The sequence below is a fragment of the Tursiops truncatus genome, chromosome 2, assembly GCF_011762595.2.
Source record: "Tursiops truncatus isolate mTurTru1 chromosome 2, mTurTru1.mat.Y, whole genome shotgun sequence".
NCBI classification, from domain to species: domain Eukaryota; kingdom Metazoa; phylum Chordata; class Mammalia; order Artiodactyla; family Delphinidae; genus Tursiops; species Tursiops truncatus.
Genome location: NC_047035.1, coordinates 132,506,247 through 132,531,491, shown reverse-complemented (window position 1 = coordinate 132,531,491; position 25,245 = coordinate 132,506,247). Strand labels below are relative to the sequence as shown.

Below are 25,245 nucleotides of genomic sequence, written 5' to 3'. Positions count from 1 at the left end.
AGTTAGATCATTTAGAGAGTTAGATCATGTCATGTGAATGCTCTAGTAGAGAGTTAGAGTATTATATAGAACTGGCCTCAAATTCTCTCTCTTTTTTTTAATGTTTCTCATAGTGCAGTTGATTATAGCAAGAAGTTTACTTTTTAAAATACCTAGTTTCTAAATCTTCTAGATTTTGTTACCTGGGTAACTAAGCACATGTAACAATGGAAGTAGTTTCAGATTTACTGCTGAGAAAGGAAGGAGAGTTTGCTTAACTTAAGTATTTTATTTTACCTAAATGGTTTAAATTTGGTTTCCTAGTTCATTTTTAATGTGCAGTATAAAATGTTTAACACATATTTACTCTCTGATCAAATTGTCAGAGATTGAATAGATTGATGGTTTTTAAAATTAGTGTTATGTACTGGGTTCTGTTGTTTCTATAGAATCAGACCTTTTCTCAGTTTGTGTGATGTTTTTACGGAAATCCTCTTAAGTTTTACCTCTATGTTAGGTTTATAGACTGCATTCTGAAGACACGTTCTTTGGTCTCTCAGTGAAATGTCCCCTCTCTGCATTCTTAGGAGAACTTTGCTATTCTTAAATATATAATATCTTTCTGACGAAAGTTAAATATTAGTAGCCAAAGGTTAGTGAGTTTGGGGTAGTAAATACACTTAAAAAATTTAATTGACCGTAACACCTTCATTGCATTTATGGTGTTTTATTTTCAGTGACCTCTGAGCTGGTTTACCTTAGCTACCTTTTTTTTTTCCCATGTTTGTTATAACCAGCCGCATCTTTTCTCTTTTGTGTATAAATTAACACATTCTCTGTAGGGCACAAGACTAACAGCAACGGGAGTACTTTGCCAATTTGCTTAACTTGGGAGAAAAAAGAGTTGTTCAAATGTCTGTGACTGTAAAGTTACTTGGCCTTGTGCTTTTAGCAGAGGGCTGCTGGCTCATGACTGAACATGCTCTTTAATGAGTCTGAAATGAAACAGGTCCGTAGTCACCGCCTTTAATGGCACACTAAACGTGTGGCATTTTTGTGTGACAGTCTATATCTGCAGCATCCAGTTTGGTCTCCATTAGACATGTGTCTTTTAAAATGTGTATTAATTAAATTTAGGTAAAATGAAAAATCCATTCCTTGGTCACACCAGTCACATTTCAGGGGCTCAGTCACATGTGGCTGCTGGCTGCTCTGTGGGCCACTGCAGATACAGGACATGTCCATCATCACAGAAAATTTTATTGGACTGTGTTCTTTCAGAAGTCAAGCTGAAAAAAATATTTCCTGGCGTTTGTGTTCTTTCAGAAGTCAAGCTGAAAGAAATATTTCCTGGTGTTAGAAGTAACTCGGCAGTAACAGACAAATTAATTTTCAAAGCAAAAGAAAAGGGAGCACCACCAATCAGATGCTTAGGTTTCTTTCTGTCTAAAAACTCATATTGAATATATTGAGTAGATTGTTGAACCAGGGGGTAGTGTTATCCCTAAGAACTGTGAATTAAAGTCTGTAATCATTTTTTCCCCCTCACACACTGAAGGCAAGTAGCGGGTCTGAGAGTGGGAGCCCAAAAAGAAGAGGCCAGAGGCAGCTGAAAAAACAGTAAGTCTTTCATGGGGGAAATTACTTGATTTGGTAGTTTGGAGCATGTGAGCATTTCTGGGACTGCCTTCATTGTGTCTGTAGCGCACCCCAGGGCCCAGAGTCCACTTCTGTCTCTTGCTATCTTGGATTCCTGTTCATCTGAATCTGCTGCAGCAGCAGTGGCATTTGAAGCCCAGGATTCTTAGTTTTTCACATGTAGGTGTTAGGCTACTTTATGGGGCAAACCCCAGCTATTCCATCTGATTTGCCCAGTTAGCCCAATTATTTTTTTTCTTAAAAATGTGCACGAATATCAAACATATAGGCATTTGGTATTCTATTGTAGATAAACAAGGGACACATTTAGATTGGCTGTTTTTCCTATTCATTCGTTCTTTGTGTTGGCATGGCAAAGTTATATTGGTTGGACACCCATTTTAGGATGAAATTTCACATTGTTGTTTCCATGTAGTTTTACTATTGCAGTTCATAAGCCAGAAAATTTTAATTCATGGGCTTAATATGAAATCCCTTTATGATATAGATTATATATTTGTTATTTTAAAACTTAAAAAATTCTACTTATGGTAAAAAAAATTTGGCTTTTTTTTGGGGGGGGAGAAATAATTAAAAAAACCTTTTTTGGGGGGATGTGTGGATCCCTTTGACAAACTGAATTCTACAGCCTGTCTCCTCAGAAGAATACTCAAAACCCTGCACACAAATTCAGGGGGTTCTCATGGTAAACGATTGTCCTTGGCTCCCACTGAGAGCCCCAGTTATATATTCTCTGTTTTAAAGTATTAGTGATCGTTAATTTAAGTGTTTGGCCTAAAGCAAAGTAATGTGAGTTTTTAAAATCCATTTCCTCCTCTCCAAAATAGAGTAATACTTATTCTGCTGACCTAACAGGGTTATTAGAAACTATGCTAAGAAAAGTCAAGTAGTATTTAATATTGCCCTGCCCACAGGGCATATGATTTTCATTTGTGTTTCAAATATTTCGTTAGAGTTGGAGAAATGATAACTGTAGGCAAGCCTGTACTTCTTGGCAGCTCAGAAGGCTCTTGTTCCCCAGTCCCAGGGCCTGCTTGGGAGACTCTGTTCTCAGCTTCCCAGGCTAATGGCCTTTTGGGGGCTTTTGGGAAGTCCATGCATGTGCTTTTTCCTCCACCGTCTGGCTACATTCTGCTGGTCTCTTGGCTGGAATCTAAATGGGCTGTACTTGAAAACATGAACTCCTCGTTTTTTTTCTTTCCTTTTTTTGGCCGTGCTGCATTAATTCCCCAACCAGGGATCGAACCCGTGTCCCCTGCAGTGGAAGCGTGGGGTCTTACCTACTGGACCACTGGGAAGTCCCTGAACTCCTCATTTTAATGGCTTTATCTGGGTGTGGAGAAGCCTTCCATTTTTTCAGTCCCTGTGTAACACATCGGACTTACTCTTTTGACTGGCTTCTGTATTTATTTTCCCTCTCCTGTCAATCCTGAGAGCTCTCCAAAGTTGGCAACTCTCAGTGGCCTTCATGGACCATTCTTTCCCTTGAGTAGAACCTTTTCATTCCTTGTGGGGGGTTTGTGTCTTCTGTGATGCTGCTTTTCTACCCCTGGCTGCTTCCATAGGAACTTAGCAGAAGCTGAGGTTCTCCTCATGCTTGTTTATTTGGGCCCTGGGCTGGCCTCACTTCTTGTCATCCTCTGGGCAGCTGGAGAGTACTAGGGCTTATGGGGACCTCTTCTCTTCTAACATTAATTAGAGGAGGTCCTACAACTGCTAAGGCTCAGGTTGCAAGGCATAGCACTACAGGGGCCTCTGTGATCTGAGCAAGGGTAACAGAACCCAGTGTGTGTGCACATGAATTTCAGAATTGAGAGACTCACTCAAAGGGAGTGGAAATTTGGAAATATTAGCACAGAAAAGTGTTTTTCTGAAACCCTGCCCTGCAGATTGTATCACAGATTTTAAAGTTTTTAAAAGGAGCCATTTTTAAACTTTTTTTTGGAATTAATTTCAAACTGTAGCAAAATTGTAAGAATAAGAGTAGTACAAAGAATGCCTGTGTACTTTACTGAGATTTACCGTTGGTTACCATTTTTGCACCATTTGCTTTATCGTTGTGGGTGCTCTCCTTATATATTGCACACATGTTTCAGACTAAGATTCATACATCAAGGTCTTTCACCCCCGAGTTCTAAGTGTGTATTTCCTAAGAATAAGGATTTTTTTTCATAAGCACAATACAGTTTTAACGTAAATAGATTTAACATTGCTACAACCCCTTTGTCTAATTTATATTCCCATTTTGTCAGTCAACCCAATAATGTCTTTCATAATATTTTTCCACCCCCAGGACAGGATCCAATCTAGGGTTAAATATATGTTAGTTGTCAGGTTTCATTAATCCAGAGCACTTTCACAGACTTTCTTTGCTTTTATGACATTGACACTTCTGAAGGTACAGTCTTGGAAGGGAGTAACTCTCCTTGAGTCATGTGAATTAGCATTTTAAAAGCTTAGAAGAGGAAAACATTTTTTGAATTAGTTGGCAGTGTTGAAAATTGAGGGATGGTATGTAAGAATCTAGATTTCTAGTTTTTGAGAAAAGCTGTCGGTGCTGCCCCATATAACACTGGTCTTTGTAACCTTTGGAGAGGCCGTGAGTTCTCCATTTGACCCCATTTATGGTCCTTACCTGGCCCCAGTGGGTATTTGAGATTGTAACCCCTGACTTAAAGTCATACAAACAAAATTTTGAGTTTTGCTTCACCCACTCATGCTGTTTTGATCATTGAACCCTTTCTGTGTAGTCGCTATTCATGTTACCCTAATTTGTGAAATGTTGTATGGGATTTCTCCTGACTCGTTACGGTCCCAGTAATGCTTAACCCCACTGTACAGTGGTTCCAAAACCCTCTCTCCCAACTGGAATTTCAAAAAGTATTTCAGCTGTAATCATTTGAAGTTATTCTCCTGGGATTATAGTTATTTCTCCCTTTCCATTGCTTTGAATTGAAAGTCTGTCACAGTCCTGTGACACTGGAAGAGAATCCTCGTTAGCCCCAGATTTCCCCTTTTCACTGGGAATTGGTACTGAAAGGCATTCTCTACGGGAAAATCTACTGAAAATCAGTGAAGTTAAAGCAACTCTTTCCCTCTTTTCCTTACCTGCCTTCTAAAGTGGAGGAGAAAGGAGTTCCCTTCTTTGAGCTCTTAGAGACAGTTAATAGGAAGCCTCAATGGCTCTTGACCAGAGTTTAGGCCCATTTTATTTAAAAATGGCTTTTGTTCCTTCCCTCCTTTACAGTTCAGATTTGATTTGTGTCCTATCAACCACCTTTTCTTAGTAAAGGAAGAAAACTATACCCAGTTAACTTGCATTCTGACTTTTTCCTATCTATTTATATTGCCTTGAGGCCTCAGTGGCCAAATCTTGGTAGTTTTCTCCCCAGTTCCCAAAATTTTGGCAAAAATTCCATTGATTCCCTTTTAGGGAATCCCATTGATGGCCTCTTAGAGCTGAATCTGGCAATTCAAGTCTCCTTTAATGTATGAAAAATATTTTAATCACGATCTTATATTTTAGACTTCTCTTCATTGTAGCCCAGCATATAATATACAGCTTAGTCAGGGAGTCTCCCTCATAAAATTTGCATTATATGAGAAGCTAGCAAACTAGAAGTGGACATCGGTTTCACCTGTTGGAGAGCCAGGGTTGGGCAGTAATCTTTTTGTAATTGATTGCCTTTTTCACCCCTTATACAAAATGACTTAGTATTGCTAGTTGTAACTTACTTTTTTTCCCCCTCTATTCTGGAAAATTAAAATGAAGTTTGAAGTAATCCAGCCAATTTCAAATACACATACATAAAACTCATTTAGATCTTTTAGGCCTCTGATTGTTCAGATCCTCCCAGAATGTGTAACCCTGGCTTTAATGTTGCAGATTCTGTGGTCTTCAGTAGGTTATGGTTGAGAGTAGCAGGGTTGGGGATTTGACATGTACCAAACAGCTTGTTCTCCCTGGTCTTGAGCTTCCCCCTACCTGGGAAGAGGCCTTTGAACCAGACAATTTGCTAATTTTTTGTACATTCTTTTTTTTTTTTTTTTTTTTGTGTGTGTGTGTTACGCGAGCCTCTCACTGTTGTGGCCTCTCCCGTTGCGGAGCACAGGCTCCGGGCGCGCAGGCTCAGTGGCCATGGCTCACGGGCCCAGCCGCTCTGTGGCATGTGGGATCTTCGCGGACCGGGGCATGAACCCGTGTCCCCTGAATTGGCAGGCGGACTCTCAACCACTGCGCCACCAGGGAAGCCCTTTGTACGTTCTTATATTGGGAGATTCTAAGTCCTCCTGGTTGTCTGTAAGTCTACAAATCTGCAGTTTAACTGGAAAACTAGACTCAACATCCATTCTCTCAGTGTTTACTGCCAGTTTAGTCTCCTAAAGTTATGGAAGTGGACCTTATTAGCTACCCTGATATAGATTCTCAATTTCTGGCAGAGTTATGTAAATTACAAATAATACTTGACTGTGGATCTTTCTCATCTGATCTGCTCTCCCTTAGGTCTTACGTGCATGTTCTTTCAAGCTTGTTTCCTGTGAAACCACTTCTCTCCAGTTTGACTGTGTGAGTTCCTTCTAAAGGGTAAACTGTTCTGGACTTGGCCCAAGGGAGACTGTAGCCATAGGTGCCAATCTCCCAATTGCTGGAGACATCTTCCTTTTTTCCTTCCTGGTCGTCACCATCTATTCCTTGGATTCCTTAGCAGACATTTATTGTACGAGGCTCTAGGCAAGGAGAATAAAGCAGGTTCCCAGAGTATAGTTTGCTTTAAAGAGAGAGTGAAGGATATTAGGTGACAATAGTAGGCCTTAATATCTTACCAGTCTGCTTCCGAAAGCACCCTACCTGTCTGACAGTCTGATAGGACTCATTCTTTAATTATTTCTTTATTTAACAAAGATGTATCTCCATTTGCCTGCCTTTGTGCTAAGCTCTGGTACAAAGATACCCTGCCCACATGTAGTGACCTACTGTTAGGTAAATGGATATGAAATGGTAGTGCCAGTAGAACTTGAGTAATGTACGTAGAAGTGCTCCACTGCCTTTTCATGGAAGGGTTAAAAAACATTTTTTCCTGTGATGTTTCCACTAATTCAAGTGCAGGGTGGCTCCTGGACCTTTTAGGAAGGTTCTTCCACTATTACTTGGACTTACTCTCCCATGAAGAATATTGATTTGACTTTGCAACTTGGCAAGAGTTGTCTTTAGCATAACCTCATTTTCTATACACAGACCCAGAGACACAATGGTAATTGTTTTGTTTAGAGAGAACCCCAGGTTCTTGCCTATTAAGTTTTTTTTTTTTCCTTTAGATATTTCATGCCCAGTAGCTATTATATATGCTCCTTCCTTCTTCCCTGCAGGTGAGAAATGAGCTGAGTTTATGTGATGTCTTGTTTGGTATTCAAGTAAACTTCAAAAACTGTTTGGGGATAGTAGGGCACCTATAGGGTATGGCTCTCCCAAGTCTTCTACGATCTTGAGGAGCAAAAGAATACCTACTGTATTTAATAATTATTAAAAGCTACTTCATTAGTTGAACAGGTTATTTAGTAGGTAGTAGATTTATCATTGAAAAATAATTTTGGGGATTGTTTTCTCAGTGTATTCTAAAGATGTTAAAATAACTAGTATAGTAGTTCTCAAGTCTCTCAGCATCATCTGAATTTGTTAACATTCAAATTTTTAGGCCTCACATTACACCTACTGAATCAAAAACTGGCTGTGGCCCAAAAATCTCTTTTAATAAGCCCTTGAGGTGGTTCTGATCCATGCTAAAATTTGAGAACCTCTGATCTAGTATATATTATGGCTTCAATCTGGTCAATGATAGTAGTAAATAAAAATAGAATATTAGAGATTTAGCAGGATTTTTTTTTTTCAGAACAAACGGTTTAAAAAATACAGCCTTAGCTTCCATTTTCATTTATTTTTGATACCAGATATAAAATAGGAATAGATATTACACAGCCTAGGAAGGAACACAACCAAAATTTAAATGGAGCTAGAACAAATCTTTTAGCATAATATCTAAAATATACATGTTCTGCCTTTTTGGCTAATCAGATTGTCAGATTTGTCAGATTCTTCAAGCTAAACAAATCTTGAAGAATTCTTTTAGAAAAAAAAATTTTGCTTTGCTTTTGATCACAGAGAAAAATGGAAACGGGAGCCCTCAGAAGATGAACAGGAACAAGGCACCAGTGCAGAGAGCGAACCAGAGCAAAAAAAAGTGAAAGCCAGAAGACCTGTCCCCAGAAGGTGCAGTGTTTGCTTGAACATCTCTGCTTCTGGTCGAGCTTAGTTTGTGTTAGATTGAGAAGGACGATGTAGTGCTAGCCTGAAGGCCTTAATTGATGGGGTACAGTGTGTTGTGATTCCGGATTTTGAATGTCTGGTTAACTTCTTGCCAGCCTGCATCATTAACAAGTAATTCGATTACTGAGCTACTTATATTGATTTTGTGTGTTTGCATGGTATGTAGCTCAGAGTGGATCTTACTGTTCATACTCCAGGCAGACTAGTTTTGAGGAGCGAATGTATCTTCCACTCTTAAAAAAAGCTCCCTGTGTATTTGACTAGTGTACAAGTTCTTTTTGGGAGAACTAATTGTTAAGTTTAATTGGCTGGTTCAAAGCATACTTTACTGTTTATTACCCTGTTCTCATAATCTTTATAACGTTAAGCAGAGAATCTGTGCAGGGAAGGAAGTAGGTGGCGATGAGAGGAAACTGGTAATTTTTGATCAGACATACGGCAATGAAAGGTAGTGGTGATGGGGAACGGAAGGCAGGAGGCAGAGAGGCCCCAGGAAAATTTACCTCCTTGTAGTATTGCTTAGGATGCTTTTGGCAGATACTGACTTTGGGCCAGATCCCACTCACCACCTATTTTTGTATGGCCTGCGAACTCAATATAGCTTTTATAGGTGAACATTTGTAGTTTGGTGATGGGGAACACTAAATTTGAACCCTAGCGAAGTGAAATGTTACCCCTTCAGAAAGAATTCTGTTCTTCTCGTTAGTAAATGTTGTATTACACAAAAAAGTACTCAATGATTATTATTTTATTTTGACTTTCGTCAATAAAATATTTGTTAAAATTTATTTTCTCTTGTTATATAAGTACCTATTTAGTGGCCTCAACTTTGCCTCTTGTCTGAGAAAGTAAAAGATACTTATCCTCTAGCCATTTACAGCAAACATGTGTCTATCCCTGGCTTAGGACATTGTACTTGACCCCTCACCTCCCACCCCAGCAGGGAAATTCATCAGTGAGTTTTGTCTCCTTTCTTCTCAGTTTCAGTTCTCAGGGCTGGAATCCACTCCAGTTCTGTCTTCTAGATTTTACCCATCATTTATTGAGTCTCTGATCATCTGTCTGTGTAGTGTTGGTTATGGCAGGTATGAGAGAAACAGGTGATAATGATTGTGAGTTTCCGTCTCCCTCTTTCTCCTTTCACCTTTTTACCACTGATGGAGAACTTGGGGATTTCCTTTTGAGAGCTCCTAGTCTGTGGCTCTCAGTCCTGGCTGCAGGGAAGTCAATAGAGGGGCCACCTCCTCAGTTCGTTCCATTGGTCTGTAGCAGGGCACAGTCTCTCAGGTAGCCTTCCTGGTATATTTAATGTACATAGGAGAAAAATATATGTGCAGTTATTTCTTGTCCTTTACTTCCTTTATACAGATTATAGCATTCCATGCATCATCTTCTGCATTTTTCTTTCATTATCTTGGAAATCTTTCCTTATCAATGCACAGAAAACTCCCTTTTTTATGGTTGCGTAGTATGCTTTTTATTGAACTAGTTCCCAGTTGATGAATGTTTAGTTTTTCTAATCTTTTGTTACTGCAAATACCACAGTGAATACCTTACTGTGTCTGTATCAGTCTATATCTGTAAAGTCAATTCCCAGAAATAAAATTGTTATATTTGTAATTTTTTTAAAAATAAATTAATTTATTTTATTTATTTATTTTTGGCTGCGTTGGGTCTTCGTTGCTGTACACAGGCTTTCTCTAGCTGCGGCCAGCGGGGGCCACTCTTCCTTGCCATGTGCATGCCTCATTGTGGTGGCTTCTCCTGTTGCGGAGCACGGGCTCAGCGCAGGGCTTCAGTAGTTGTGGCTTGCGGACTCTAGAGCGCAGGCTCAGTAGTTGTGCACGGACTTAGTTGCTCCACGGCATGTGGGATCTTCCTGGACCAGGGCTCGAGCCTGTGTCCTCTGCATTGGCAGGCGGTTTCCCAACCACTGCGCCACCAGGGAAGCCCTGTCATTTTGATAGATATTTCCAAATTGCCCACCAGAGAGCTGTCATCAGCAGCGTGCTGCATGTGTATTTTTATGTCAGGTGATCTTGAGGAATAGTTGAGAACCGTTGCCTCAGAACCCACAGTACAGTTTTCCCTTCGTCCCTGCGGGGAATTGGTTCCAGGACCCTTGTAGATACCGGAATCTGCAGATGCTCAAGTCGCTTCCTTATATAAAGTGCTATAGTATTTTCGTATAATCTATGCATCTCCTTCTGTATACTTTTAATCATCTGTTGATTACTTATAATACCTAATACAATGTAAATGCTACGTAAATAGCTGCTAATGCTCAGCAAATTCAAATTTTACATTTTGGAACTTTGTGGAATTTTTTTTGCAAATACATTTTTGATCCATGGTTGGTTGAATATGCAGATGTGGACCTGCAGATACAGAGGGCTGACTGTTCCTATAAATGACTGAAGGGTGTTAGCAGTAGAATCACTTTCGTGTTTCTAGTGAAGCAGATCTCTAGTGAATTAGAATCTCAGGGAATGGGACCTGGGAATATTCATGTCTAACATTCCCCGGGTTAATTCCTATGTATGAACCCTGCTCTGGGAAATAACAGTTATATAGATTTGAAGTAGACAACAGATGATAAAGTAAGGACTTCGCCATTTTTTCTTTTCTCATTTTAGAGCAATGCCCAAACCTCGTGTTAAAAAGCAACCTAAGACGCAGCGTGGAAAGAGGAAAAAGCAAGATTCTTCTGATGATGAGGATGAAGATGATGAAGCTCCCAAAAGGCAGACTCGCCGCAGAGCGGCTAAAAATGTTAGGTAGGTGATGCCCCAGAAGGTTTTCATTAGTGTGAAGGGAAGGTGATAGTGTAGTTGGCTAGAGCTTGGTTCTGATAAGTCCAGAATTAGGCATTTGATAGGTAAAAATAATGACCTGTGTCTTGAGGTTGTATTCGGAAATCTGGTCAGGGTTCTTGCAAAAAGAATGGTTCTGGCCAATAGGAATATGGAAAGAATAGTGATAACTCATTTCAAGCCTTCATTCCTATGAAGAGAACTGCTTTATTTCAAGTTCATGTTTCGTTGAGGTGGTAGTGATGTTATCTTCATTTCATAACATCCTTTTTTAGGAAGGACATTAGGATTGTATTTTCACTTTTGAATTGCTGTTTGAATCAGCCAAATTCTTTTGTTTCAGCTTATGTATTATTTGGATATAATAATCTTATCAAGCTTACGATACGATATGAAGCATTAATAGAAAATGAAATAAAGGAATAGATATATGCAAACATAAATATTTTACTTTATATGAATCAAAGGGTATTTAATTTCCTTTTAGAGGATATGCAGGTTTCTTTTGGTCTACTTAAAGATGGTGAAACTGAGTCCTGGAGTTATTAATAAGCTGTTCAATGTATCCAGTTAATACTTTGAAAGCTAGGACTAGGTTTTGAGTATGTTACTATGTAGCTCAGCACTTTTTCCTCCTACAGCTGTACTGCATCCAGAATTGTGTTTTTCTCTTCTGTAACCCCCAAACCATTTGTTGTTAATATATGGTGGAAGGTTACATTTTAATATTTTATTACCAGGAAGTATGCTCAGTAACTTGAGAATACTTAAATTTCATATTCTTGTTATTGGGAGACAAAATGCAGGGTCGGTACATTCAATCTTAGATGTATTGCTCCGCTTTTATGTAATGGAATACTAGTAATTTTTTTCATTTATCGTGCATTTTCTTTCTTTGTAGTTGTTTCCTTGTTTATACATAGTAATGACCTCATTAAAAAATGAAAACAGGGCTTCCCTGGTGGCGCAGTGGTTGAGAGTCCACCTGCCGATGCAGGGGACACGGGTTCGTGCCCCGGTCCGGGAAGATCCCACATGCCGCGGAGCGGCTGGGCCCGTGAGCCATGGCCGCTGAGCCTGTGCATCCAGAGCCTGTGCTCCGCAACGGGAGAGGCCATAACAGTGAGAGGCCCACGTACAGCAAAAAAAAAAAAAAAGAAAACATAAGAAAACATAGGAGTGTCTTTGTAGTAGTTTTCTATGTCTTGCTTACAGAAATCACTGTAGTCAGTTTCTATTTTGAAATATGTTAGCCTTCCTGCAGCTATCTGTGAACATGCATTAATACTTTAAGCAGGAAAAAAAAATGAACTTCAAGCCCACTTTATCGTGGCTGATCTGCACAACAGCATGTTGCAGCCAAAAGGGTATGGTTCCTCGTCCTAATGATACTATGTATGGTGGTGTTTGAATCTGAAAAGATAGTTTCTCATTTATTCGGCATTATTCCTCATGCAGTTATAAAGAAGACGATGACTTTGAGACTGACTCAGATGACCTCATTGAAATGACTGGAGAAGGAGCTGATGAACAGCAGGATAATAGTGAAACTATTGAAAAGGTCTTAGATTCAAGGCTGGGAAAGAAAGGAGGTATGTGAAGACAACACTTCATTTTTGCCATAGGTGGCAATAGATGTTATGGCAGGGAGTCCAGATGTTTAAACAGGAATAGAGTTAAGGATCATCATTGCCTCAGGCACAAGGAACAGCTTACTTTTTGCCAGATTTCTTAATGCCACCTGTGGCCAGGGACCCTTCCCCTTGGCCTTTGCTTTTAGCTCCTTGAGTTACTTCTTCTGCTCTTTCTGTTTCTGCTTGCATGCTTCACCTTCCTCGTCCATCTGCTTAGCCTGATCCTTGGGTTGCTTCAGGGGCTTCTTGACACCTTTGCGGCCAGACATGACACCTGCTGCCCCTTCCCTGCCATTGGAAGCTAACAAATTACTTTTTATATCTGCTCAGTAAGGCCCAAATTTTATGTATTGAGCTCTGAAGTGATGAATTTCAGTCCATGCCCTTATTTGTTGTGAAATGTGGAAGTTTTTCTGACCCACAGAAAAACTGACCTGAGACTATAGGGCTGTGTCCCATATGTCTTTGAGATTTTAAAATTGAGCTGGTTAAAGATGTTTTAATATCTTAAAAACCAGTGATGCAGCAGAGATTCTTGATTATTAACATTAAGTAAATCTACCTTTAGTTACTTGTTTTTGAATCTCCTTGTGATAAGTGTCAAACGCGTTAAATACATATTTGGACAGTAGTGAAGAATTTTTTATATCCAAATTGAGATATCTCACAACTCAGTTTTTTAAAGTAACCTTTCCATATAGGAAATATCAAAATAATACATAATTCATTTTTCTTTGTCTTTTTTTTTATCCAGGCTTACTTGAGGTTAAGAGAGTCAACAGGGAGTTTTGGGTGGTTGAGTAATTGGGGAGATTTTAAATTCTCTTACCTTGTTCTTAATATTCCTGGAGAGAGAGACAGATTTGTTTTCTGAGTTAGTAGGGACCAAAACAAAAGGATATTGCTGTTCCATTTTTATTATGTTTGGATACAGAGATTTCTTTGATTTCACCAGCAAATTTTGTAATGTTTTAAGTAGTGAAAATTGGGTTTGCATCATGAAAATATTTGAAATTGTTGAACATGTTCATTCTGTATTGTTTGTGAATTTCTGCTTATTTCGAGTCAAAGGATTTTGGTGCTTCATCCATAAAGAGACTTTTTAGACATTTGTGTATTTGGGAAGCTTTTCAATGTCTGGTTTAATATGCTTTTTAAAATTTAACTGAATCCTTTTTCAGCCACTGGAGCTTCTACTACTGTATATGCAGTTGAAGCTAACGGAGACCCTAGTGGCGACTTTGACCCTGAAAAGGATGAAGGCGAAGTCCAGTACCTCATCAAGTGGAAGGGCTGGTCGTATATCCATAGCACGTGGGAGAGTGAAGAGTCCTTACAGCAGCAGAAAGTGAAGGGCCTAAAAAAACTAGAGAACTTCAAGAAGAAAGAGGATGAAATCAAGCAATGGTACATTATCCATCCTGGATAAAAGAAATAACATTTGCAGCCTGGAGGAAGGGAAGGTTTTTAACTAGTCCATGGAGAACACAGCTATCTAGAATATCAAATTTTGCCTTTAGCATCTGAATGAACGTGGAGGCATCCACGATTACGTTTTATAAAACTGTGAGCTGAAGATAGTATATATTTTTGTGTGTAGCCACCAAGTCTGTAGAGTTTAATAATAACTAGCTTATGGAGCATTTTTCAGACATGATCTCATTAATCCTCACAGTAATCCTATGAGATTTGTACTGTTGAACAAAATGTTTTTTTGTGGGAAGAGTGAGGTACAGAGCAACTCTGTGAGAGGGCCCAGGATTGGAATTCTGGTAGCCTGAGTCCAAGGCTAACGTACTTAAGCACCTTGTTACTTTCTGTGGTTGTCCTGGGGTAGCTTGGATGTCAGGAGTTAATAATCTAGAACTCTCTGGGTTATGATACACTTAAAACTAATCTTGGTTTTACACAGTTTACAGAAAGGATGTGACAGAGATGTTCTGAAACTGTGATAGCCTGTGGTTTGTAGTTTACTTACAGCTTTGAGCATGTTAGGTTGCATCTGAGACATACGTGGGGTCACAGCATACACACAACTAAACTGACAAAAAGAAGCATAAGTTCCCCCCGAAGACATATGTGTCAGTGTCATGTGATGAGGTTATTTTGTGTTAGGAATAGGGACAAATGGGTTCCAATTCCTGTTTTATTACTATGCAAAATATGCTGCTTCAGTAAATCAGAAATTTTTTTCTTTGAGTTGAAAACAAAAATATGTATCCCTAAGATATGGGTAGTTTGTAAAGCGATTAGAATTTTAAAAATGCTTGAAAGCTATAGCAGTATTCAATTTCAGGTTGCTGGTGTTGTCGTTTTATAAGTATGAATAACTGGTTTTCTAAAAAAAGCCACATTTAATCACGCCTAAAGCCCATACGTATTTGAAAAAAAGCAGGTTTTCTTGTAAATCTGGAAGAGTTTTATTGTCCTTATCTATTAAGATATATGAATTTATCACATGAATTCATCACCCAAAATAGTTATTGTTAGGTTTCTTTATTAATGGGCCACATCAGAGAGAACAACTGGTGTGTCCTATAAGTCTAAGGTTTTTAGTGTTTTCTCTAAGTCTTACGTGTTTTTCTTAAAATCTCTGGCCTAATTATTAGTAAAAGATTATTAAGGGACATATGAAAGTAAAGACTAAGTTTCCTTTCCTACCTTAACTTTGCATTGACAGATGTATATGGATCCCCCAAATCTAATAAGTATTTATTTTTTCTGTCTGTCTTCTGTCCAGGTTAGGGAAAGTTTCTCCTGAAGATGTGGAATATTTCAACTGCCAACAAGAGCTGGCCTCAGAGCTGAACAAACAGTATCAGATAGTAGAAAGAGTAATAGGTAAGTACATGGAAACTCATCTAAGCAGTGTTTGAGCTCCAGGAATAATAGAACTTTTTCTTTTGGGAGTAATGTATATATATTGAAAAAATGTGGGACTTCGCTGGTGGCACAGTGGTTAAGACTCTGCGCTCCCAGTGCGGGGGGCCCAGGTTCGATCCCTGATCAGGGAACTAGATCCCACATGTATGCCACAACTAAGGAGCCTGCCTGCCGCAACTAAGATCCAGTGCAACCAAATAAATAAATAAATATTTTTTAAAAATGCATTTTTGTAGGTATACTTTTGGAGAATAGACAGATGCCTAGATTTATTTTGAAGGAAAAGCTAACAGGCTTTACCAGTAGATTTGGAGATGCGGGGAAAGAAAGAGGTGGCAAGGATGGTGCCAAGATTCTTGACCTGAGCAAATAGGAGACTAGAGGTACCATTTACTGAAATAGAAAGAATGGAAATCAAGAACTTATTTTGATATTTGTCAGTTTGATATACTTCTCAGTCATCTAAGTGGATAGTATTGTGAAGGCTGTAGCATATATGAGTCTGGAGTTTAGAACTCAGTCTGGACTGGAGATTTAAATTTGAGGATATAATCCATATGTAGATGGTATTTAAAGCCTAAGGTTTAATGAGATAATCAAGAATGTGTACGTGGTGCGAGTAGAAGTCAGAGGGCGTTCTAGCTTTCGGAAGTCAGGAAGAGAAACCAGCAGAGGAGAGTGAGAAAGGACAGCCAGTGAGACAGGGGGAGAGCCAGGAGAGGGAGGTGTGCTGGGAGCCAGGTGATTCACGCGGCTCGGGCAGGAGGAGGCGCTGCCAGTCAAAGAGGACTGGGACTTGATCCTTCAGCTTGGCAGCAGGCCTGGCCCTGGGGAGATGGACCCATGAAGTGGTGGGGCTACAGGCCTGATGGGGTGGCTTCAGGGGAGAGTGAGGGGACAGTATGAAGAAAGCTCCCCTGGGGAGCCTTGTTGTAAAGGGGGAACAGAGAGATGGGGTAAGTGCTGGATAGGCTGCTTTTTCTTTTCTTTTTTTAAGATGTGAGATAGTAGAGTATATTTGTACTCTTATTCATAGGACCTAAAATGTCACCGTTTTCTTGGTTATGGTGATAACTTACCCAGCTTTCCATTTATTTAGCTGTGAAGACGAGCAAATCTACACTGGGTCAAACAGATTTTCCAGGTAAGCAAGACAACTTGTTTATAAATACTGTTTAGCATCTAAGAGCAGGTCATGTTTTGCAGAATATTTACAGCTTTGCCACATGGTGTTTCCTTGGTTATACATAAAACAGAATGTCACTCCTCTCCTTTAATTGACAGTTGCTGATCTGTAAATTTTTATATGTGAAATAGCTCACAGTCGGAAGCCGGCACCTTCCAACGAACCTGAATATCTATGCAAATGGATGGGACTGCCCTATTCAGAGTGCAGCTGGGAAGATGAAGCCTTGATTGGAAAGAAATTCCAGAGCTGCATTGACAGCTTCCATAGTCGGAACAACTCAAAAACCATCCCAACAAGAGAATGCAAGGTGTGGTGACTGCTGGCTTTTGAATTTTCAGGGGAAAGGTGTATTGCTACAAAGGGTTGGCCACATAGATAGATGTTGGGAAGAGAGAATACCACAAAAGTAAGTGATAATTCCTATTTTGAAGAGAAAGAAAATGACTTAACCTTGACATCAAAGGAAAATAATTAAAACAAAAGGAGAGGATGAGTTGTATAATGGCTTTGCTGACTTCTTTAATCTTCTTATTTACACAATCAGATATATCTAATATGGAGATATTGTAGAGAATACTGGAAAGAATTAAAGCACTTTAAAGAGAAGTGACGGGAAAGAGGAGTGTCTGAATTCTAGGTTATAAACTAAATATATAGGCTCTTTTATTTGCTAGATTGGTTGTACAGTTCCTTTTCTTTCTTTGGAATTCATTCCCTGTGTAAATTGGTATGCTTGGGTCCTCAGTAGTAAATGTTTATGTAAGACATGGCCTCTCTCTCCAAGAGGTTGACATTCAAATTCATGGCACCAAACCTCTATCTGTGAAAAGCAGTGTGTAACTGAAGGTCAATGAGTGTGATAAAGACTATTCCAGAAGTAGGAGTCACTGAGCCACAGGGATCATTGAAGCGGTTTTAAAATGAGGAAATTGTGGTGCTTGAAGTGCCCTGTCCTTGAAGACTTGATTGGAGCTGGTTAGACAGACAGAAGGGGGCCCAGGTTATTGGCCTCCCGTGACAGATATTAAGAGAAAGATGTTCTTATAGTCAGTAGGAGGACCACCGGACCTCAGGGTAGGAAAAGAGGGAGGTGATATTGGCGAGTCAAAGTGTGTATGTCTTGAATACCTTGGAGAGTATTTGGATTTTATTCTGTGGGTCTTCATAAGCCTACCCTCCTGAGCAGAGCAGCAGGCAGGAAACAGTATTTCCTTTAGAAAGTTTCATCTAACGGCCATGTGTTGGAGACCAGAGTAAGCAGTTGTTAAAGCCAGAAGGTCCCACCAGGAAGGTGTCGTAGAAGCCCACGGAGGGAGAATTAGTGTGAGGATGGGGGAAGTGGCAGCAGCTGGGGGGTCGGATGGGAGAAGCACTGTGGGGCAGATGTGGCAGAAGTGGACAGCCAGAGGCATCTGATTCCATTTACTGCCAGCTGCTCACAAAGGAGAGCTGCAACTAACAATAATTACCTTATCAAATACGTTATTAGGACGACACTTCTCATAATGGGGCACTATTCCAGAGAGTGCTAATCTTCAGAGAAATGTTCCCTGAGAAAAACACTATTGTGGCCAAATAACTTTGGGAAATATTCCTGAATGAGTTTCTCCTGTAAGTTCACAGCATACACAAGAATGTTGAAAAGTCATGAGCCGTGAAATTTATATAAGTTTTTAATCCATTGTTTCCCAATGCTATTTAATGATGTTCGCAAACTTACTTCAGGAAAGGAGCAATGACTAAACATTATTTCGGGATGCAATCTGGCTTTGGGAATGCAGACCACAATGCAAGAGCTCGTGGTGGGTTGGGTGTGGTTGGTGATTCAGATGTGAAATTTAAATTCTTATGCTTTGGTGTAGAGCACAGAAATCATGGCTAGCATTTTAACATAGGAACAGGAGGAACGTTTTCTTCAAACCTGGGCTTTGTTAAATTTTGCATTTCAGGCCCTGAAGCAGAGACCACGATTTGTGGCTTTAAAGAAACAGCCGGCATATTTAGGAGGAGAGAATCTGGAGCTCCGAGATTATCAGCTAGAAGGTCTCAACTGGCTTGCTCATTCTTGGTGCAAGTAGGTAGAAAAATATGTTTGATGTTTTCTCTACTGTTTCTGGCTTTTTAAAACTGTTAGGTATAAAGAATTACTTCCTTTTCTTGTACATTATGGAAATAAAAAAATTATGTGATTGGAAAGGGCCACTTCTGGGAGTTTTTATGTATATATAATTACCAGTTTAGTCTGAAGTAAAAAGTACTTTGTTATTTAGTTATTTGGGGGTTAATTTCTCATAGCCAGAGACCTATGTCTTACTATGTTATTTATGAGTATAAATAGCAAGGTAATTTGCCCATATCTTTAGTGGGGAAGGAGTTATTCTCAGAAGAAAGAAGAAAATGTCTTTTTTCCATTCAGTTGTCTTTCTGAGCCAGGGAAACCTTTAATTTTACATAGTGGTGCTGAAGAGTGATGTGACCCCCACCCCCCCTATTGCTGTACAGGCCATCCCTTGTAGAGGAAGTTCTCTGACAGTTGGACTTGTGAAATTATATCCTTTACTTTTTTGTAACAAGATCACCATAGTCTTGGAAAAAAGAAAAAGAGAGATGAGACAACGAGGTTTAAAGGTACTTTGAGGCTGTACTCATAAATTTTATTCACCAAATTCAATCGCAAATTCAAGTAGTCCCTAATTACTATGTATTAGGGACCTAGGTAGGCCTGGAGAATTTTTTTTTAAGATTTTATTTATTATTTATTTATTTTTGGCTGTGTTGGGGCTTAGTTGCAGCACGTGGGATCTCTGTTGAGGTATGTGGGATCTTTCGTTGCGGCGTGCGGGCTCTTCGTTGTGGTGCGCGGGCTTCTCTCTAGTTGTGGCATGCGGGTTTTCCCTTCTCTAGTTGTGGCATGTGGGCTCTGTGGTTGTGGTGCACGGGTTCCAGACCACGCGGGCTCTATAGTTTGCAGCACGTGGGCTCTAGTTGAGGTGCGTGAGCTCAGTAGTTGTGGTGCGCGGGTTGCCCCGAGGCATGTGGGATCTTAGTTCCCTGACCAGGGATGGAACCCACGTCCCCTGCATTGTAAGGCAGATTCTTTACCACTGGACCACCAGGGAAGTCCCAGGCCTTGAGAATTTAATAGTGAACCAAGACAAGACAGGATTCCCCTGTCTTCATGGGACATACGGTGTGAGAAGTACCTTTAATGTATGTCTCCAGATTCCTTCCCCCACATGTAAACTCTTAATTTCTTAGTGTTTTATGGCAAAGCAAGAATTCTTATTTCAGAATTAGACTACAGCCTGAAGACAAAAACATGCCAGCTTCTTTTCTCAATGCCGAAAAGATGGTTTTTAAGTTACAGAGGTGCATTTACAATGACTTTCCCAATTGAACCATGTATTACTCTTTGTCTTGTAAAAATTTATGTAATATTTAACGTTCAATATGAGAATCAGAGATCTTGAGGAGATTCAGTTTCTGTGACTGAGAATGGAGTGGAGGTCTGATGTTCTAAATTCCTTGAAAGTTATTTTTGTTTCAGAGAATAGTGAGACCTGATCTTCCTAAAGGACGGTTATAAGCTAGGTGGAGCCTTAAGGAGTTGTGTAACTAACCCTCTTGTTCTGTAGTTGAGGGCTCTTAGGAGCCCTTGTCCAAAGTCACACCATGTAGAGTCCTGAGCCAGCATTTTCTACTTTAAACTAATTCAGAATCAGCTGAAAAGGGCCCAGGCAGCTACTAGGCCCTGGTCATGGGAACCCTGAGTTAAGTAACATGCTGTTTTGGTCTAGTTCCAGAAAAGCAGGCAAATCAATCCAAACTTCCTTTCATGTGTATAAATGGACAGTGGCAGTTTGCTAGGGAGAGGAAATGTTGGAGAAAATTAACCCTGTTTCCTCCCCAGTGGTGTGAAAAGGTGAGAGAAATATGAGGAAAATTACTCAAAGGAATCTCTTCTTGGTGAATTAAATGTCTTGTTTTTCTAATCGATTAAGTTGTCTTTGACTTGAATATTGGTTTTAGTTCTCTCCGGTCCACTGATTAAGCATGTATTATATATGTGTAAACCTCCCATGGCCTGATTTTCAAGAACCTTGTAATATTTTCAGACTTATGGCATACATGCAGTCCTGGTTTCCTGTCAAATGGGCTCTTTTCTATTTCTGGAACATACTTTCCTAACTCTATTTCTTTCAGTTTAAATTAACTTAATTTACTTAAAGGTTTTTTCTTAATATCTTTACAATACTTTTCTATTAGGATCCTGTTGAAATCCTGCCTCCTGCCTGTCTCCTAGAGCCTTGTTTCTCAAAGTGTGGTCCAAGCCATATACCCATAGCACAATATCCAGAAGTACTTGTTAAACAATACAGATTCTTGAGCCCTTCCCCAGATACTCTGATTCAGTAGGTCTGGGGTGGGATTCAGAGATCTGATCTGCAGCCTACCCCTGCTGTAGAGTAGTGTATTTAAAACAAGCTCTGTGTACCTGCAGCATTTAGGTCTAGGGAGCAGTGTATGTAGCATTAAACAACCCAGTGGCCTGCAGTGGAATGGGTGGGCACTTTGAACAAAGGCACATGACTGTCAGCCTGTAGGGTTCATCAGCAGTGGGGATAGCCCATCTGCCCTTGCTTTCTGTACTGATGGAACCCAAGGTCATGTGCTTGCATACACCGATATAACAAAACCTGCCTTCTCTGTTACAGGGGATAGATGTAAAAGACCAAAATGCAAGATAAAGAACATACAGTCTGAATAGGCTCTTGTAGTAATCCAAACCTTGATAATACTTAGATTACTTGTTACTCGACTGTCATATGTAGGAGAGTTAATTGCAGAGGAGAGGAAAGACATTAGAGGCTCACAACCCATGTCTTGCTTGGTGACATTGTGAGGCATTGATGCCTTTGCTGTTTGTGCACGTACTGTTTTTTTGTGAACTAATGATCTTTTTGTTTTTTTCTTTCTGCAGAAGTAACAGTGTAATCCTTGCTGATGAAATGGGCCTAGGAAAGACCATCCAGACCATATCATTCCTCTCCTACCTGTTCCACCAACACCAGCTGTATGGCCCCTTTCTTATAGTCGTCCCTTTATCCACCCTCACCTCATGGCAGAGGGAGTTTGAAATCTGGGCACCAGAGATTAACGTAGTGGTTTACATAGGTGACCTGATGAGCAGAAATACGGTGTGTAAACAAAAAGAATTGGGATAGAATCTGTGTTATAAATGTATTTTTGGAAATTGACCTAAAGCCATTATAGCCTTCAGTAAAATTGTGATTCTGACACGGTGCTATGCCCCTGATATTGGGAGATTGATGTATCCCAAAAATACAATTCAGTTAGTCTTAAAAACATATGCTTACTTTGTAAAGAACAGCAACAGCAGTACATGAATGGGAATCTCTTTTAGTTGGATTGCAGTATTAAGTTTTTCTTTCCCCTGTACTTTCAAGACCACTTTATTTATAAAGGATTATAAGATAGAGTTAATGCCTTGTGGAATGTTAATATTATTTTTGCTATTTGAGCAGAGAGATATTACTGAAAATAATTGAGTTCTTAGAGTTTGTTTCCTAACCTTTTAAAATAGTGAGGTGGCATAACTTACAAGAAAGAAATAAAAGGACAGTGAGCCATTTCAGAGCTGCAGAAAAGACAATTATCTGTCTGATACCAAAGTTAACTTGAGCATCAGGAACTTAGAACACATGGGCTTAAGTTTGTCTTTGTCTGGCAAATCTTTTTCTTGATCAACTTTTTTTAAGGTACTTACTATGTGCCAGGCCCTGTGCTGGGTGCCTTATGTATATTACCTATAATCCTTATGATAATCTTCAAAGTAGATGATATTCTTTCCAATCTCCTGTTAAAGAAATTGACTCAGAGAGTTTAACACTTGTCCCCAGGCCAGCTGGAATGTGGCAGAGCTGGGATTGGGACAAAGACACGTCTGGTCCCAGACCTTTGCTTTTTTACCACTGTGTGTATGTTGGAATAAACTGTTTCTAGGGGATTGCTTATAATAAGAGCAAGCCATCAGGAGTCCTCAACGTTTGAGAGAGATGTTACAACCATATATTACCATGCTAATGCAAATTCATTTTTATTAAATATTTTCATTAAAATTTTCTAACCTAAACTCTGGCAGACTTCATTGCTCTAATTTTGAGTTTCTAAGTCTATAGTAGTTCTTAAGTTTGTTAATCCATTCGTTAACCATTAAAAAAGTTCTAGATTGTGCAGAATTGCTTCAAGCACTACTGCATTGAAAGGTGAAGACAAAGAAAGTGAACTCTAAAAAACTGTGAAATCAGGGACATTTTCTTTTCTTTCCAGTACTCCTTTTCTTTGTTCTTCTTCCCACTTTGTGGTGAGTCCCTGCAGCTCTCCTTGACTTGTCCTCCAGTTCTTAACTTGACAACCAAGCTGTAGGAGCTCTGTCATGGGCCATTGTGCTTGCTGGGTGTCCAGTTAAATACATTATATTATACTTCAGTATGAATGTTAGTTTTTGTGTTCCTTTGCGTTGACGTGATTTTCTTTCATATTAAATTGTACTTTCATCCTGTAAGCCTCCCTTTCCTTTTTCTTGGGGGCCACATCGTTCTGCTGTATGATTAATGAAATTTCTGACCAAGCCAGAGGTTGGAATTTGTTTTATTTACTAATAAAAATATGCCCTACCCAAAGAATGATCAAATTGTATTTCCTTAAGAAAGTTCTCATTCTGGGAGATTCCCTAGATAAGTTCAAGTTACCAGGGTTTTAATTGCTGATGAAATGCATTTTTGTGGTCAAATATATCGGGGGTGGAGGGGGGCAGAGGGAGGTGACAATTTATTTGAATTCTGGCAATAAAGTTTTTGCTGCTCCACGATAGATCTTTTAATTCTAACTCATATTGCTCTATACTTTGGTTGCTTAGGTCAGTTTAGAATGTATAAGGTATTCATTAAATTCTAATCAGATTTAATTTTTATTTGGTATATTTATTGCATCTGTCATAAGACTTGCTGGTGATATAGAAAGGTAAAGGTAGAAATTATATCTTAATGATTGTTTTCTCTTATAGATACGAGAATATGAATGGATTCACTGTCAGACCAAAAGGCTGAAGTTCAATGCACTTATAACAACATATGAGATCCTCTTAAAAGATAAGGTGTGTAATTGGTAACCAAAAGGCTAAATTTTGGAGTGTGACTTGTCCAAATGATGGGGTCTTTGCCTCCCCCTTGCCATGTTACTTTTCTTTTCGTATTTAAAAAAAGCAAACAAATGAACAAACAAAAAAATCCATGAAGAATATTAAGGTTATTAGAAAATAAACAGAACCTTACAGTTGAAGGGGACCTTGGGTCACCTAAGCCAATTGAATTAAATAGGTGAAAGGGATTGAGGCCAGTAACTTACTGGAGATTCTAGTGAGTCATTGGAAGCTGGTCTTGAGTGCCCTCTCAGGTACTTCCCATCTTATTATTAAGCATTTCTCCAGAACAGATGTTGTGTAAGGGTCTCTGAGGAGGAGGACAGAAAAATGAATCTCTTAAAATTATCTCCTTCCCACAGTTACTAAGAAATGTATGTGCCAGGTGATCCCAGTGGTGATAATAAGCATAAACAAGTGCAATTTGGTGGCTCTTGGTGTTTCTGTGCTTCAAGGTTGGGGTGGAGAATAGGCAGAGAAGAATCTTGATTAAGGAGAGACTGCAAAATCATGTATTTTTTGTTTTTGTGTTGTTTTTGCCCAGCATACCAGTTTTTGTGTTTTCACTTTGAGGCATGCAGCAAAACCTGGCCTAAAAGACCCCCCCTATAGCTTTTAGAGGATGATCTGCTCTTTTGAGTAGACACCAATCTGTTAACTAACGGAATAAACAGAAGAGTCCTGATATACTTTAAGTCAGTGAAGAATAAATGTTTCTATGTATACCTTCGTGATGGTATTTGTACAGAGATAATTAACACTTGAAAGTACTTTTGGGTTCCCTTCTGACCTGGTGGCTCGTTCTGTTTTGTTTTTACTTTAGACTGTGCTGGGCAGTATTAACTGGGCCTTTCTGGGAGTGGACGAAGCCCATCGGTTGAAGAATGATGACTCTTTATTGTATAAAACTCTGATTGATTTCAAGTCCAACCATAGGCTCCTGATTACGGGGACCCCTCTTCAGAATTCCCTCAAAGAGCTCTGGTCCTTGCTGCACTTTATTATGCCGGAGAAGTAAGCTCCTTCCTATGTGTTTCAAAAGATGCTAGAATGTCTGAAATGCCAATGCTCTTTAACTTTTTTAGTAAACCTTAGGGAAAACAGATGGCATGGTTTGGGGAAAGCAAAGCATTGAAGCAGCAACAAAAGTAGTAAAATGTTTCATAACAAATGATAGAAAGCTCAGAAATCAGTCTGTTAAGAAAGAAAGCATACTGTCTACCAAACATTTGAATCATTTAATGCTTTGGGGGAAATAATTGATAAATAGGAAACATCACACCTTCTCCCTGTTGTTATAAGGTGATCAATATAATTGAAAAAAGTATACGAGGTACACAATCTGACAAGTATTAAAAGATATCTTAAATCTAACCTTTTGATAACAATAGCACTGGGTTTAGGTCTCATTAAAATCTAACTTAGTAAAGAATTGTGGAATGTCTTTACTGAAGAGATTTTTGTGGGGAAGATGGTATGCACGTTTCATAAAACTTAAAATTATCCATTGGTGTTCAATGATACTTAAAATGAAATCTAAATTC

At 39.3% G+C, this 25,245-nt stretch overlaps 1 protein-coding gene across 5 annotated transcripts in view; it reads left to right on the top strand.

Moving 5' to 3' along the window:
- CHD2 (chromodomain helicase DNA binding protein 2) overlaps positions 1-25,245 on the top strand; it is a 127,715-nt gene that overhangs the window by 22,522 nt on the left and 79,948 nt on the right. For 2 of the 5 annotated variants that reach the window (XM_019945654.3, XM_019945653.3), the window contains 12 exons: positions 1,538-1,599; positions 7,796-7,903; positions 10,597-10,737; positions 12,232-12,365; positions 13,589-13,814; positions 15,148-15,248; positions 16,390-16,434; positions 16,608-16,786; positions 18,429-18,553; positions 21,461-21,677; positions 23,567-23,656; positions 24,525-24,715. In XM_019945654.3, the coding sequence (XP_019801213.1) occupies positions 1,538-1,599; positions 7,796-7,903; positions 10,597-10,737; positions 12,232-12,365; positions 13,589-13,814; positions 15,148-15,248; positions 16,390-16,434; positions 16,608-16,786; positions 18,429-18,553; positions 21,461-21,677; positions 23,567-23,656; positions 24,525-24,715 (1,619 nt within the window). Of the gene's footprint in view, positions 1-1,537; positions 1,600-6,011; positions 6,206-7,795; positions 7,904-10,596; positions 10,738-12,231; positions 12,366-13,588; positions 13,815-15,147; positions 15,249-16,389; positions 16,435-16,607; positions 16,787-18,428; positions 18,558-21,460; positions 21,678-23,566; positions 23,657-24,524; positions 24,716-25,245 lie in introns of those variants that run through there. The other 3 variants (XM_073801362.1, XM_019945655.3, XM_019945657.3) reach the window with 3 other exon arrangements.